The sequence below is a fragment of the Symphalangus syndactylus genome, chromosome 3, assembly GCF_028878055.3.
Source record: "Symphalangus syndactylus isolate Jambi chromosome 3, NHGRI_mSymSyn1-v2.1_pri, whole genome shotgun sequence".
NCBI classification, from domain to species: Eukaryota; Metazoa; Chordata; class Mammalia; order Primates; family Hylobatidae; genus Symphalangus; species Symphalangus syndactylus.
Window position 1 is genome coordinate 53019295 of NC_072425.2, and position 15466 is coordinate 53034760.

Below are 15466 nucleotides of genomic sequence, written 5' to 3' on the forward strand. Positions count from 1 at the left end.
CACACATCCCTCCTCCTTTGTCCCTTTCACTTCCCCTTGTTCCCTGTAGCCTGGCGTTGCCCCCTAGAGCTCCTGCCTGTGGCTGTACTGGGCTCCCCACATTATCAGGGCAGTGTTTCCAGCTCCCGTTTTAGGAGCAGCCCACTCACTCCCCATTCTGGGTGCTTTAAGACTCTGTGTGCCCCCTAGTGTGTGCGCGCGGGACTGCTTCTGTCTGCTCTGGACCTGGGTGCAGCAGGACAAAGCCTTCAGCTCCCCTCATCAGCATCGTAACTTCTGTTCTGTTTACAGGACAGTGATTAGCTTGGTTTGGGGATGCCCATGTTTTGTCACACATCTTTTTTTTTGTATTTTACTTCTGTGGCTTTGTGCTTAATGATGTGGTAGGCGTGGAGGAGGGACTTTCTGAGTGTGAATTTACATCATTTTGACCAACCTGGGTTAGATGTAGTGTTTGGAAAGAGAAGCACAGTTGGTCCTCATCATTTGCAGATTCTGTATTTGTGAGTTCACCTAATACCTAAAGTCTGTTTGTAACCCCCAAATCAATACTCATGGTGCTTTTGTGGCCTTTCACAGACACATGCCCAAGGCAGTGAAAAATTTGTGTCCCAGCTGGGGCTGAACAAGGCGATGGTCGGCTCCCTGGTTTCTGCCCTCATATTGTGAACATGTGGCGTTTTCTTGGTCTATTTAGTGCCATGTTTCTTGCATATTTGGGCTTTTTGTTGGTGATTTTATTGTTTCTGATGGCCCCCAGGCACAGCGCTGAAGTGGTCTGGTGTTCCTAAGTGCAAGAAAGCTGCGACTTGCCTTATGGAGAAAAAAATGTGTGTGAGAGAAGCTTCGTTCAGGCATGAGTTATGAGGCTGTTCGTCATGGGTTCAATGTGAAGGAATCAACAGTACATATTGAATATGGTGTCTTTAAACAGAAACATACATAAACCAAGGTTATATATTGGTTGGTTGATGAAAATATTATGACGAGAGGCTCGCAGGAATTTGACTCTGTATTTCCCGTAAGAGCAGTGGTTCAGTATTCACTAATTCCGTGTTCCCTGTAGCTTTCTAGAAGATAATTACCACAGATAACAAGAACCTATTTTAGTAGGTGACAGAAAATTGAAACCTTCCCTTGGAAGAGTTCATAACAGAGCCCCCAGGTAGCCCTTCCTTCCAGCCCTCACTGAATCTTGCTCTTTTGTGACTGCTCTCCTTGGCAGGTTACTTCCTGAATTTTCTGGAGCCAGTAAACAATATCACCATTGTCCAAGGCCAGACGGCAATTCTGCACTGCAAGGTGGCGGGAAACCCACCCCCTAACGTGCGGTGGCTGAAGAATGATGCCCCGGTGGTGCAGGAGCCACGGCGGATCATCATCCGGAAGACAGAATACGGTTCACGACTGCGAATCCAGGACCTGGACACGACAGACACTGGCTACTACCAGTGCGTGGCCACCAACGGGATGAAGACCATTACTGCCACCGGCGTCCTGTTTGTGCGGCTGGGTGAGTTGGACAGTGAAATTGTGTGGGTTAGCAGATACGAAGGTTCCCAGCCACCGAGCAAGAGGTCCAGTTGCTATTTGAAACTGAACACACACCAGTCAGCATGAAGGGAGAGCAATGAAACCGTTCCCAAGGGCCTTCCCCATGTGCCCCAGGGCCCAGCTTGACCTGTTACCCATTTACTAGTAAAAGAAAATAGGGCCAGGCGCGGTGGCTCACACCTGTAATCCCAGCACTTTGGGAGGCCGAGGCGGGTGGATCATCTGAGGTCAGGAGTTCGAGACCAGCCTGGCCAACATGGCGAAACTCCATCTCTACTAAAAATACAAAAATTAGCCTGGCGTGGTGGTGGGCGGCTGTAATCCCAGCTACTCAGGAGGCTGAGGCAGGAGAATCGCTTGAACCTGGGAGGTGGAGGTTTCAGTGAGCCGAGATCGCGCCATTGCACTCCAGCGTGGGTGACAAGAGTGAAACTCTGTCTCAAAAAAAAAAAAAAAAAAGAACAAAAAGAAAATAGGTGCAGATGGAGCGGTTTACAGACCTGGATCCCAGGCACACATGCAGAGCCGAGGTGTTTAGCAAGAAGGCCGTGTGTTAGGAGGTCAGGTGTCAGTGGGAGGGTGGCTACACTGCAGGACGGCAGGGCAGGGCCTGAGGCTGGCCTGGCTGGGGTGGGGAGAGAGCTGAGCACGATGACCAGAGATTCTGAATCTCTGTGCTCGTCACACCTGTTGAAGGAATTAAGTGGCAGGAAAGAATGTGACCCCTTCATCCCCGCTGTGAAAAACTCCCAGGCAGTGAATGCCCCGGCCCTGCCACCCGAGCCCATGCCATCCGATCACAAGTAGTAAAACAGATTTTGTATGTAAAGACTAGATGAGAAGAGAGAGAGTAGGGACAGCAAAAACTCCAAAAACAAAGATACCCTCAGTGACAAAGTACCCCTTCCCTTGTGTGTGGTTTCCAGCCTTGCTGACGTGATCACGAGTGGAGCCTGAGGCCCAAGGACAGCTGCCCACCAGTGAGCCCGCTGGCTTCAGCCTGTTTGCCACTGGCCTGATTTGAAGAAGATTGTATTCCAAATCACGGAGTATTAATAACTTGTCTTTTTGTTTCCTCTTTTTAGGTCCAACGCACAGTCCAAATCATAACTTTCAGTAAGTATCTGTTTTCCCCAAACCATGTTCTGCTGCTCTGAGGGTTTTTGTTATGTAAGAATCCGGGTTTTAAATCCTGCCAGCTCATGTCTTTGCCGAATTTGCTAGAAGTTGGCTGGGCTTCACACAGGGATGGCCACGTGCTTGCTTAGGGTTGGGAAACGTTTACATTTTTCATGTTTTTTGTACCGAAAAAATCAGAAAAACAAAAATGGTTAATTTCCTTCTGTGATCATGACCTTACACAGGGCTACTGAGAGGAGTATAAATATACAGGCCAGGTTGCCTGGGCACCAGGAAGGATCTCGGCTCATTAGGACATTTGGAAACAGGGACATAATTCACCCTGAAATCCCAGCACCACCAGCTGCACTTAATAAATGTGTGCCTCTGAGCCTTGGGCCACCCTGTGGCAGTGGGCAGGAGTCTCAACCCCACCTTGCAGATGAGGAGACCGAGGCTCACAGCCAGGCTCACACTCCTTCACGAGCTGCTGACAGCAGTGGCTTTGAACTCAGCCCTCTGGTTTCCCAGTACGAGGTTGTTCCACTGTGGCCAGGCTGTCTTGGGAGAGTCCCCTCTGAACTGCCCACAGTCTCCCATCGTGTACACAGAGGAGTGCTCATTCCATTGCCTATGTTTAAGATGAGCAGTGACTGTCTGGGTCTCCTGCATTTCCTCCTCAGACATATTGGAGAGCAGTGCTTCACTCTGAGATGTTCTGAACAATAGCATCAACACTGTGTGGTTGGTAAAGTGTGCAGTGTTGGCTGATTTCTGTTTCCCTGGGCCTTGTACCCATTACCCACCCATGATGTGCTGCAACACCATGTTGGGAGGCTGGGCGGGGCGGCAGCCTGTCTCAGCAGACATCAGCAGCTTGCTTGCGGAGGGCAGATTTTTTTCCCCTCAAATAGACAGGCCTGGCTCTTTCACCCAGACTGGAGTGCAGTGGCACGATCACAGCTTACTGCAGTCTTGTATGCCTGGGCTCAAGCCATCCTCCCCCTTCAGCCTCCCGAGTAGCTGGGACTGTAGGCACATGCCACCACACACCTGGATAATTTTTTCTTATTTTTTGTAGAGATGGGGGTCTCACTATGCTGTCCAGACTGGTCACAAACTCTTGCCTTGAGCAATCCTCCTGCCTCGCCCTCACAAATCACTGGGATTGTAGGTGTGTGCCACCACACCTGACCTAGAGGGAAGATATTTGGGAAGATTCTGTGCTAAGCAATAGTGATGGAGCATTTTTCCTTAATAATCCTTCAGACATGGAGTAAGGAAAGAAGAAATTGCATCATGAGCACAATTATGGGGCTTTGGAAAAGGCATATAAGTCATTTCAAAAGCTGAACTATTGTTTTCTCTTATTTTATGTTTATGTCTTTTATTTTAGTTATTTTATTTTTTGAGACAGAGTCTTGCCCTGTCACCCAGGCTGGAGTACAGTGGTGCAGTCTCCGCTCACTGCAACCTCTGCCTGCCAAGTTCAGGCAATTCTTGTGTCTGAGCCTCCCAAGTAGCTGAAATTACAGATGCGCGCCACCACGCCTGGCTAATGTTTGTATTTTTAGTAGAGACTGGGTTTCACCATGTTGGCCAGACTGGTCTCAAACTCCTGACCTCAAGTGATCTGTCCATCTTGGCCTCCCAAAGTGCTGAGATTACAGACATGAGCCACTGCACCTGGCCTATATTTATGTATTTTATAAATAAAACTTTTGTAGTTCACTTGTATATAGTTACATATATTATGTAACTATATAATATATTGTAAATATATAATTATAGAGCTATAATTATACAAATATTAAACATATTCATATATTTATATACAAATTGTAAATTTATATATATATTCATATAAATTATTTCACATTATTTTTACATTGACTTTCTTCTCATTTTAAGTATGGATTTCCACACATTGATGTAAATGACTGGGGCAGTTTCAGAAAGTCCCGCCTGACCTCCCGTCTTTTCCAGGCCTCCTGCCTCCCTTGTCCTGAAGGTAAATCATCCAGGGAGTTTCTAGGCACTCAGTACATACATACATCTACCTAAGGAAATACAAAACAATCAACTTGAAAAAGGGTCTAAAAGCACATAAATTACTCAGTATCACTGAGGCAGTGAAGAAATGTGCTTACCCATACACTATTGGTGAGAAATTTCTGGAGTGCTATTTGACAATAAACATAAAAATATTTTTAAAAAGAAATACCTCTTATCAGTTTTATGTACGTTTTTACATAAATGATGCTATACTTGACATGTTTAGTTAACAGTGTTCATAGAAATCTTTCCATCTCAGTGTATTTGAAGTTTCCAGATGCTCTCTTTCCCTCTTTCTGGACTCACGTGCAGAGCATGTGACTGTTCCATCGTGACGGGCATTCCCATCAGGGAAGCCTCGTCCCAGCCACTTGTGCCACTGCGTCTCCCTTCTCTGGCCCTGAGACCTGTGGCTGGGTTTCTCTAGGAGAGATTCTGTAGAGGAAAAACTTCAGGGGCACAGGCATCCCCTTTTTAAAACTGATACTGCCAAATGGTCATTCGTAGGTTACTTTCCCGACGTCAAAGGACCCATTTCTCCTTATCTTCCATGAGATGGCTTCCAAACTTGTTAACTTCTGCCACTCTGAAGGATGAAAAATGAATAAATGACCTGCTTCATTCTCCATTTCCCTGGTTACTGTGAGGCTGAGCATGTGGACGCACATTGCTTGGCACTCGTGTCTCCTCTTTGTCAATTGCCACTTCATATTCTTTGCTTATTTTTCCTTTATATTGTTTCTTAATGAATTTTGATAATTCTTTATGTCTTATTTCTTGATCATATAGAAATTAAAACTTTTACAAATGAATAATTTGTTTTTCATGTTATATCTTGTTAAAGAATGTCGTCATTTCCTTGAAAAATTCTGATGGTAGTTTGATTGGAATTACAATGAATTTTTAGGTCAGTTTGGTGAGAATTAATACCTAAATTGAATTTTCTTATCAAGGACTACTTTCCTTTGTGTTTTGAGGTGTTTTCTTTTTCTTAACACTTTATAATGAAAAATTTCAAACATACAGTTGAAAGAATTTTATAGTGGGCTCCTGTATACTCACCAGCTAGATGCTAGCATTTACATTTTACTGTGCTAACTTTATCACTTATCATTCCATCCAGCCTCCAACTGTCCATCAATCCATCTAATTTTTCATTCATTTCACTGAGTTGCAGATATTTGTACATTTACCCTGAAATACTTCAGCATATATATCATTAATGAGAGTTCAGTATCTGTTTATGATTCTTGCTTCTTCTTCTTCAGTTAAAATTTGCATACCAATGAAATGCACACATCTTAAGTATAGCACTATAAGGTCTGACAAATGCTTAAATCTCTGCAATCCAAACACCCTATCCAGGTACAGAATCTCTGTCACGCCTGCAGGCTCCGTCGTGCAACTTCCTAGTCAACTACCCTTCTACCCCAGGCACCCACTGTTCTGATTTTTTAAGTAATGGACTAGATTTTCCTGTTATTAAACATCACAGAAATGAAATCCTTCAGCATGTAGCCACTTAAGCCTGGCATCCTTTTAGCATAGTGCTTTTGAGATTCATCTGTGTTGTACACGTATCAGTAGGTTACAGCTGTTTATTGCTGAATAGCATTTCACTGTATGAACATACTCGTTGATTTATCCATTCTCCTGTTGAAGGACACCTAAGCAGATTCCAGGCTTGACTACTATGAATAAAGTTCCTTGTATAGGAATACTCTATACTTTTTGTGGACATGTATTTTCATTTCTGTTAGTGTTACCTAGGCGTAGAATTGCTGCATTATAGGGCATGTGTGTGCTTAATTTTATAAGACATTCCTGGGCCTTCTCCTAAACTATTTTTTTTTTACCTCCACCCACAGTGTGGGAGACTTGTGATCACTCCACATATTTCCCAACATTGGTGTGGTCAGCCTTTTTAAGTGTAGCTATTCCGGTGTATGCAGTGATTCAAGTGATCTTTTATATCATTCCTGCCTCTTGAAAAAGTAATTTTTATTAGTCATTTTTAAATTTTTAAATAAATGTATTTAAAGCTGTAAAGTTTCCTCTGAATACCATCTCCCTGCTTCCACCGTGCATTTAGGCTTCTGTTGTTTGATACTGTTTTCTGATTTTTGTTGCATTAGTGAATATGGGCTGTTTATGTTTTACTCTTGATAATTTATTGAGATTTTTCTTTGTAACCAGTTAGATACGGTCCATTTTTGTGAATCTTGCCTGTTGTTTCAAAAATAAGTGTGCTTTGATGTGGCTGCACATTTCTTGACTCATCTGTGAGATTAAGTATGTTATTAAAAATATCTATATATTTTTTGTCCACATGAGTACCAGATACCTGAAGATTTGTGAAAGTCACCCACACTCCTTCTGGATGTGCTAGTTTCTATTCTCTATTTTTAATATTTTGTATGTATTTTAAAGTTATATAGGTTTTTGTGGGGTTTTTTGGTTTCTTTTACAGTCCCTTTTAGTGCTTTTTGCCTTGAATTCAGTTTTGCCTAACAATAATAGAGTTCCACATGCTTTTTAAATTTGCATTTGCCAGGAACCGTTTTTATGATTCCTGTCCCACTCTTTTAGTCTTTCACCTTTTTGTGTTCTGTTTTATGTAGGTCTCTTGTAAATGATGTATAACTAGACTTTTTTGGGAGGTTGATGTGGAGACCTTTCCAGTCTGAAAGTCCATGTTAATTCATAGTTAAATTCATTTTAGCCAATATACAGTATTCCATTCTGTGAGTCAGTTTCCACTTGAATCATGCATTGACTGCCGAGTGATGGTTAGTTCTTTTCACTGATAGGGACCCTCTTATAGTGACTGTTCCTCCCACGTCTCTTTGTCCCTGTGGGCAAAAGTCCTCCAGGGACAGAGATCAGGAAGCAGGATTACAGGTGTGCATCTCTCACTTCTCCCAGGAATGGCCCGATTGCCCTCTATGATGGCCAAGTCATTCATAGCCTCACCTGCAACACATGAGTTGTTATTTCCTCATGTTTCCTAGCACATGGTATTATCAGAACTTAAAATGTTGCCAGCATCTTAGGTGTCAAATAGTAATTTTAATTACATTTCACCAGTAAATAGTGAGGTTGAACATCATTTTGTCGTTTTAAAAGCCATTGCATTGCCTGTGTGTATCCAGCCTATCCTCATTATTTTCAGATTCCATATTTGCAAATTTGCTTATTCACTAAACTTCATGTCCCCCAAATCAACACTTGTGGTGTTTTCATGGTCATTCTTGGGCATGCACAGAGTGGAGAAAAACCTGAGCTCCCAGACACATGTTTGCAGCTGAGACCGAACCAAACTACACTGCCTTCTTGTTCTAGTCCTCGTACTGTGAGCACGCATCCTTTCTGTCTAGTTAGTGTCACGTTTTTCCTATTTGTGTGCTTCCTGTTGGTGATTCTGCTGTTGTAAATGGCTCTCAGGTTTGGCGCTGAAGTGCTATCTGGTGTCCCAAGTGCAGGGAATTGTGATGTGCCTTACGGAGAAGACATATGTTAGAGGCTGTACGTTTTCCACGAATCAATAATATACATCAAATAAGATGTCTTTAACCAAAAATGTACATAAAACAAGATGTGTATTGATTGGTTGAAGCAAATGTTGTAACCAGAGGCTCTCAGAAAACTAACTGTATTTTCCCTGGGAACAGTAGCTCAGTATTCACTAATTCAGTGTTTGTTGTGACATTATAGAAAATAACTATGGTAGATAACTAAAATAGACTGCACTTTGTCCATGTTTCTGTTAGGATATGTGTTTTTCGGCCGGGTGCAGTGGCTCATGCCTGTAATACCAACACTTTGGGGGGCCAAGGCAGGTGGATCACCTGAGGTCAAGAGTTCGAGACCAGCCTGGCCAACATCGTGAAACCCCGTCTCTACTAAAAATATAAAAATTAGCTGGGCATGGTGGCACATGCCTGTAATTCCAGCTACTTGGGAGGTGGAGACAGGAGAATTGCTTGAACCTGGGAGGCGGAGGTTGCAGTGAGCCAAGATCATGCCACTTCACTCCAGCCTGGGCGACAGAGCAATACTTAGTCTCGAAAAAAAGAAAGAATATGTGTTTTTCTTGCTTTATAAGAGTTTCAAAATAATTTCTAGATACATGCCTTTACATAGTTATTACTCCATCTAGAATTTATTTTTTGCTGGTATAAGCTAGTATTCTACTATAATGTTTTTCTCTATAGATGGCCTGGAGTCTTGGCATCATCTAATGAATTACCTAATCTGTAATCATTAAATTTAATATCACCCCTGTCCTGTGTGAAATTTCTATAGATGTGAGTCTGCTTATAGGCTGTTTTGTCCCTACAGCTTCTGTTCCTGGACTAATTCAACAGTATTCTAACAGTACAGCTTTGTAATATATCTTGCCATATGTAGGGGAAACATGCCCTCCTCTACTGCTATGGACTGAAGTGTGTTTCCCACCAAATTCATGTGGTGACAGAGCCTGTAGTGGAGACAGGACCTTTAAAAAGGTGATTAAGGTTAAATAAGGTCATAAGGGTGAAACCCTGATCCAAGAGAACTGGTGTCTTTATACAAGAGGAAGAGATACAGAGATCTCAGGTCCCATCTGGAAGGCAGGAGGAGAACCCCCACCAGGAGCCAAATTGGCCAGCACCTTGATGTTGGACTTCCAGCTTCCAGAGTGTGAGAAAATACATTCTGTTGCTTAAGCCACCATCTATGGTATTAGTTATGGCAGCCTAAACTGATGACTGACCCACCTTATTACCATCCCATTTTTCTAGATTATCCTTCCTGTTAGTTGCCTTGTTCTTTTCCTTGTGAATTTTATGTCTTTGTATTAGAATTGAAGTTTGATTGATTAGGGGAGAACTGATGCTGCTGTTTCTCGTTTGTAGTTTGATATTTCTTTAAGTTGTCTGTGAGCTTTTTTTTTCTTTTGTTTCTTTGGAGACGCAGTTTCGCTCTTGTTGCCCAGGCTGCAGTGCAGTGGCACGATATCGGCTCACTGCAGCCTCCGCCTCGCAGGTTCAAGTGATTCTCCTGCCTCAGCCTCCTGAGTAGCTGGGATTACAGGCGCCTGCCACCACGCCCGGCTAATTTTTGTATTTTTAGTAGAGACAGGGTTCCACCATGTTGGTCAGGCTGGTCTCCTGACCTCAGGTGATCCACACGCCTCAGCCTCCCAAAGTGCTGGGATTGCAGGTGTGAGCCACCAGGCCCGGCCTCTGTCCCCTTTGCAATATAGTTTTATAATTTTCTCTATGACGACCCGGCACACCTTTCTTAAGTATGTTTCCAGGTGGTTCATTGATTCTACTAATGATACTGATATCTTTCTCTCCCAAATTTTATTTTTAAATTGTGTGCTAGTGGTGGTTGAGAAAGGCATTAAATTTTAAATATAAATCTTATACCCATAACTTTGTTGAACTTTTTCATTATTTTTTCCTGAAGTATCTTTTGGATTTTTTTCTATGGGGAATTGAAGTTTTCTACAAATACTTTTTTCTATTCCCACCTTTATGTATACAATAAAAATTATCTATATTCCAGTGTACACCATGATGTTTTAATATATGTATACATTGTGGAATGGCTAAATCAAATTAATGGACATATGTCTCACTTGACATACTCATCATTTTCTTGTAGTGAAAACACTTAAAGTCTATTCTCTTTAGCAATTTTTTTTTTTTTTTTTTTTTTTTTGAGACAGTGTCTCGCTTTTTCGCCCAGGCTGGAGTGCAGCAGTGGCACAATCTTGGCTCACTGAAGCCTCTGCCTCCCGGGTTCAAGCAATTCTTCTGCCTCAGTCTCCCGAGGAGCTGGGATTACAGGCGTGCACCGCCATGCCTGGCTAATTTTTTTGTTTGTTTGTTTTTTAGTAAAGACAGGGTTTCATCATATTGGCCAGGCTGGTCTCGAACTCCTGACCCCAGGTGATCTGCCAAATACATTGTTATTCACTATAGTCATGTTGTAAAACCGATCTCTTGACCTTAATCCTCCTTCTAACTATAATTTTGTATCCTTTGACCAACATCTCCCCAGTTCCATAGTCCCAGCCTCTGGTAACCACCACTGTGCTTTCTGGCAGAGGACATTCTTTGACTTTGTAGTGCGTAGTAGCAGCCCACTGGCTGTCATCTTTCTGCAGCCGTGAGTTTCTTTTCCCCAGTGACCTTGACTGTGTTTCAGTAGACTGACTCCTCCCCCGCACCACCATAATGATGTGCTTATGATATCTCTGGACCTTAACCAAATGAAGACAGAAGGAGAGAATCAGTGAGCTTAAAACCATAATCCACAGGTTCTCTGATTCTTTTGCTCGACAAGTTTATCAATCAGTGACACCTCTTTTGGGCCACTTCCATAGAAAATGCACAACAGTTCGCGTTCTTTCATTGTTGGTCAAGAGGTGTGTCCTGTCTGTATAAATGGAGAGTTGAACAGCAAACAGTAGTATCACCTTGGCTTAGCCCTGCGTGCAGTGTGACAGCAAGACTCGGTACCATGGATTCTTAGCCATGAACTCTGATGGTTGCTAACTCAGGCCTTTCACTCATGGCTCTTCCTTGGGTGCTGCCGTGGCCCGTCCACACGCGTGGGCGCTGTGGTGTGTGGGACTAAAGCTTGTGCATGTTGAGGGAGGTGGATATCCTTGAAGGTTAAAGGATTTACCACCGTAAGACATTGCTTTCCCTTCTATCCCTGTTTAACTGGGGGCGAGGAGGGTGTGTATATGGAGAACAAAGCTTGAAGAAAAGGCAGTGCCTCCACAGATGGAGCTTCCGAGGCCCAGGTTATCCAAGCTGACTCAGCAGCAGTGTTGGTCATGCTTGGAGATTAATCCTAGGCTGCCTGTCTCATATTTCATATGTGGGTTTTGTTTTTCCTGCTCTGCTGAAAAGTGGCACATTTAGATGAGTACAGGCCCATACACAGGTCCTGCTTGTAGGGGGAGGGAGGTGGTGGGGTGGGGTGTGCTGCCTTCCTGAAGCCAGTGCACCAGAGCCCTTGGCTGCCATTTGTTGCTGTCCTGGACCCACCCCATGGCCCGCAAGTGTGTGCATGCATATTGTGCTACCTACACACACACACACACACACACCCCTGCTCAAGGAAAGTGTGTTATTCTTTTGAATAATGAAAAGTTATGTTAATTATTGGCCTCTGGGAAATCACCTTCCTGGGGCCATGGCCCTGTTATTTTCTTATGGGAACAAGAATCAGTTAATTCCAAGACTTCAGCCGTTCTGCATCCAGATGCTTGTGACCCGGGACTCCTTGTTTCCAAGTCTGACTTATCTCCCCAGCTCCAGCCCCATATGTTTCACCCACATAATGAGCCTCTCCAAGCGGATGATTCGAAGGCACCTCTCGCCGAGTGTGTCTACACGGAATTCGGCCAGCTGCCAGCCCAAACTCCTTCCATTGCTATTTTGGGGGAGTTTTCATAAGTCTAGTTCAGAGTTTATCCTAATTACAGGAAAACAACACTATAAAACAAAGTGCCAAGTAAGAAGCCGGTAATTAGAAATGACGTGAGCAGAAACCAAGCCAGGCCAGGCATGGTGGCTCAGGCCTGTAATCCCAGCACTTTGGGAGGCCAAGGCGGGCTGATCACTTGAAGTCAGGAGATGGAGACCAGCCCGGCCAACTTGGTGAAACCCCCTTGCTACTAAAAATACAAACATTAGCTAGGAGTGGTGGTGCATGCCTGTAATCCCAGATACTAGGGAGGCTGATGCCCGAGAATTGCTTGAACCTGGGAGGTGGAGGTTGCCGTGAGCCGAGATCACACCACTGCACTCCAGCCTGGGCAACAGAGCGAGACTCCATGTCTTAAAAAATAAATAAATAAATAAATAAATAAATAAACAAACAAACAAAAAACCCAAGCCACCTTATTGCTGACAAACTCAGGCAAAAGGCTGACATTTGGCATTTGATATTAAAGCCCTCAGACCACCAACCTAATCAAGTTCATCTTAATTCAGACAGAACTTGAAGGAGGGAAGCCAGTCTAATTTTTTTCTCAGTGACATATTTTTATGGTAAGTTCTGTTTTCTAGAAAATGCAACTTTCCTTAAATCCCATAGTACAGAACCAGAATAAAAGCTAGAAACTGAATTTGTTTTAAGGTTATGTGATACGAGCAGTAGGTGACTAAATAGACAATCATCAGTAAGGTAATTCGAGAATAGATACACACATCTAAATGCAGACTATAGGCTGGGCACGGTGGCTCAACGCCTGTAATCCCAACGTTTTGGGAGGCCGAGGTGGGCAGATCACCTGAGGTCAGGAGTTCAAGACCAGTCTGGCCAACATGGTGAAACCCCATCTCTACTAAAAATACAAAAATTAGCCGGGTGTGGTGGCACACATCTGTAATCCCAGCTACTTGGGAGTCTGAGGCAGGAGAACTGCTTGAACCAGGGAGGTGGAGGTTGCAGTGAGCCGAGAGCACGCCAGTGCACTCCAGCCTGGGCAACGAGTGAAATTCCATCTCAAAAAAAAAAAAAAAAAAAAGTAGGCTGGGCACGGTGGCTCATGCCTGTAATCCCAACACTCTGGGAAGCCAAGGTGGGTGGATCATCTGAGGTCAGGAGTTTGAGACCAGCCTGACCAACATAGAGAAACCCCGTCTCTACTAAAAATACAAAATTAGTCCGGTATGGTGGCAGATGTCTGTGATCCCAGCTACTCGGGAGACTGAGGCAGGAGAATTGCTTGAACCCAGGAGGTGGAGGTTGCAGTGAGCCGAGATCACGCCACAGCATTCTAGCCTGGGCAAAAAGAGCGAGACTTCGTCTCAAAATATATATATATAATATAATTAATAAATAATAAATGAGACCATATGGTGACACAGGATATTTGCATTTCAGCAATAATGAAAATGCACACACTTGATGTGCACTCACACATGGAATGCGGCTTTAGGTCGTTTTGTTTCCACCCGAGCCCCTGCCATATTATGCACAGTGAGAGCCTTTACCAACTGACTTCAGGGTTTTTCAAGGATATAGCAACCTTCCAAGGGGGAAAGTGTTTGGCTTACCTGGGAGGGACTAGCCACCTGAACAGTGTAGGGGAAAATAACATTTACTTCCCAGGGAACTGGCACCCTCAGAGCCATTGTCTTCTCTGCCTTTGGCCACCTTATGTGATCCTGGCCTTAGAGGTGGCCATTGCAAAAGCCAGTGTTTCCAAGGTTCTGCTGACTTGGATTTTTATGATATCAAACATTGGTGTTGGGCATGTTCAGTTGGATCAAGTGGACGTTTTTGCCACATCCAATATGTTAACAGTATAGTCAGATATTCAGAGTATTTCATTTTGGAAGCAGAGAGTAATAAATATACAGCGTCTAATTCTCAAGGAAATCATTCATTCAGTTAACAAATTTCAGCTTCACCCGGGTGTGGTGGCTTACGCCTGTAATCCCAGCACTTTGGGAGGCTGAGGTGGGCTTATCACCTGAGGTCCGGAGTTTGAGACCAGCCTGGCCAACATATAATGAAACCCCATCTCTACTAAAAAATACAAAAATTAGCTGGGTGTGGTGGTGAATGCCTGTAGTCCCAGCTACTTGGGAAGCGGGGCAAGAGAATCAACCTCCAGGAGGTGGAGGTTGCAGTGAGCCAAGATCGTGATACTGCACTCCAGCCTGGGCGAGTGACAGCAATACTCCGTCTCTCAAAAAAAAAAAAAAAAAGTTAACAAATTTCTATGGAGGGTCAACTATGCGCCAGGTCCTGTTCAAGACATTGAGGATACAACAATGAATGCAACAGGTAAAAACTAAAAACTCCTGCCTTGTGCTGTTGACATTTTGTTTGGAGACTCTTATGTCTGGCCTCTTTCATTAAATGTAATGTCTGAAAGATTTATTCTGGTTACATATACAGCACTTCATTCCTGTTTACTGATGAGAAGTATTCTGTTGTATGAATGTACTACAATATGTTTATTCACCTATTGCTGAGCATTTGGGGGCAATTATAAATAAAGCCATGAACATTTGTGTTCACATATTTTTGTAAACATCTTTTCATTTCAACATTGTGATTTTTGAAGTTTGAAGTGTGGAGGCCTTGGACATCTTTTGTCAGGTTTATTCCCAACTATTTTAACCATTTTCAAATATAGAGTGCAGTGGCATTAAATTAACCCCAGTTGGTCCATGGGCCTCTTTAGTATTGTCTGTGTTTATTTTGCTGGATTCAGTTTGCTAACGTTTTGAGGAGGACATTGCCCCTTTTCATGGTAGGCATTTTGGTTTGTAATGCTCTTGTGGTGTCCTTGTTAGATACTCTTGCGATGTCCTTATTGTATTTTTCTTTTCTTTTCTTTTCTTTTTTTTTTTTGAGACAGAGTCCTACTCTGTCACGCAGACTGTAGTGCAATGGCATGATCTTGGCTCACAGCAACTTCTACCTTCCAGGTTCAAGCGATTGTCCTGCCTCAGCCTCCTGAGTAACTGGGATTACAGGCACGCATCACCACTCCTGGCTAATTTTGTATTTTTAGTAGAGATGACATTTCACCATGTTGGCCAGGCTGGTCTTGAACTCCTGACCTCAGATGATCCACCTGCCTCGGCCTCCCAAAGTGCTGGGATTACAGATGTGAGCCACTGCACCGGCCCTTATCATATTTTTCTGAAGTCCTTGTTAGATATTTGTATCCGAGTTGTCAATCTTTTTGTCTCTTTGCTTCAGTTTG

The 15466-nt window shown here is 43.5% G+C and overlaps 1 protein-coding gene across 2 annotated transcripts in view; it reads left to right on the top strand.

Moving 5' to 3' along the window:
• Nucleotides 1-15466, top strand: part of ROR2 (receptor tyrosine kinase like orphan receptor 2) — a 233319-nt gene that overhangs the window by 197216 nt on the left and 20637 nt on the right. For both annotated transcript variants that reach the window (XR_008656604.1, XM_055271958.1), the window contains exons 3-4: nucleotides 1226-1513; nucleotides 2640-2670. Coding sequence is in view for 1 of the 2 variants with exons in the window: in XM_055271958.1 (XP_055127933.1) it covers nucleotides 1226-1513; nucleotides 2640-2670 (319 nt within the window). In the remaining variant the exon portion in view is untranslated. The remainder of the gene's footprint in view (nucleotides 1-1225; nucleotides 1514-2639; nucleotides 2671-15466) is intronic.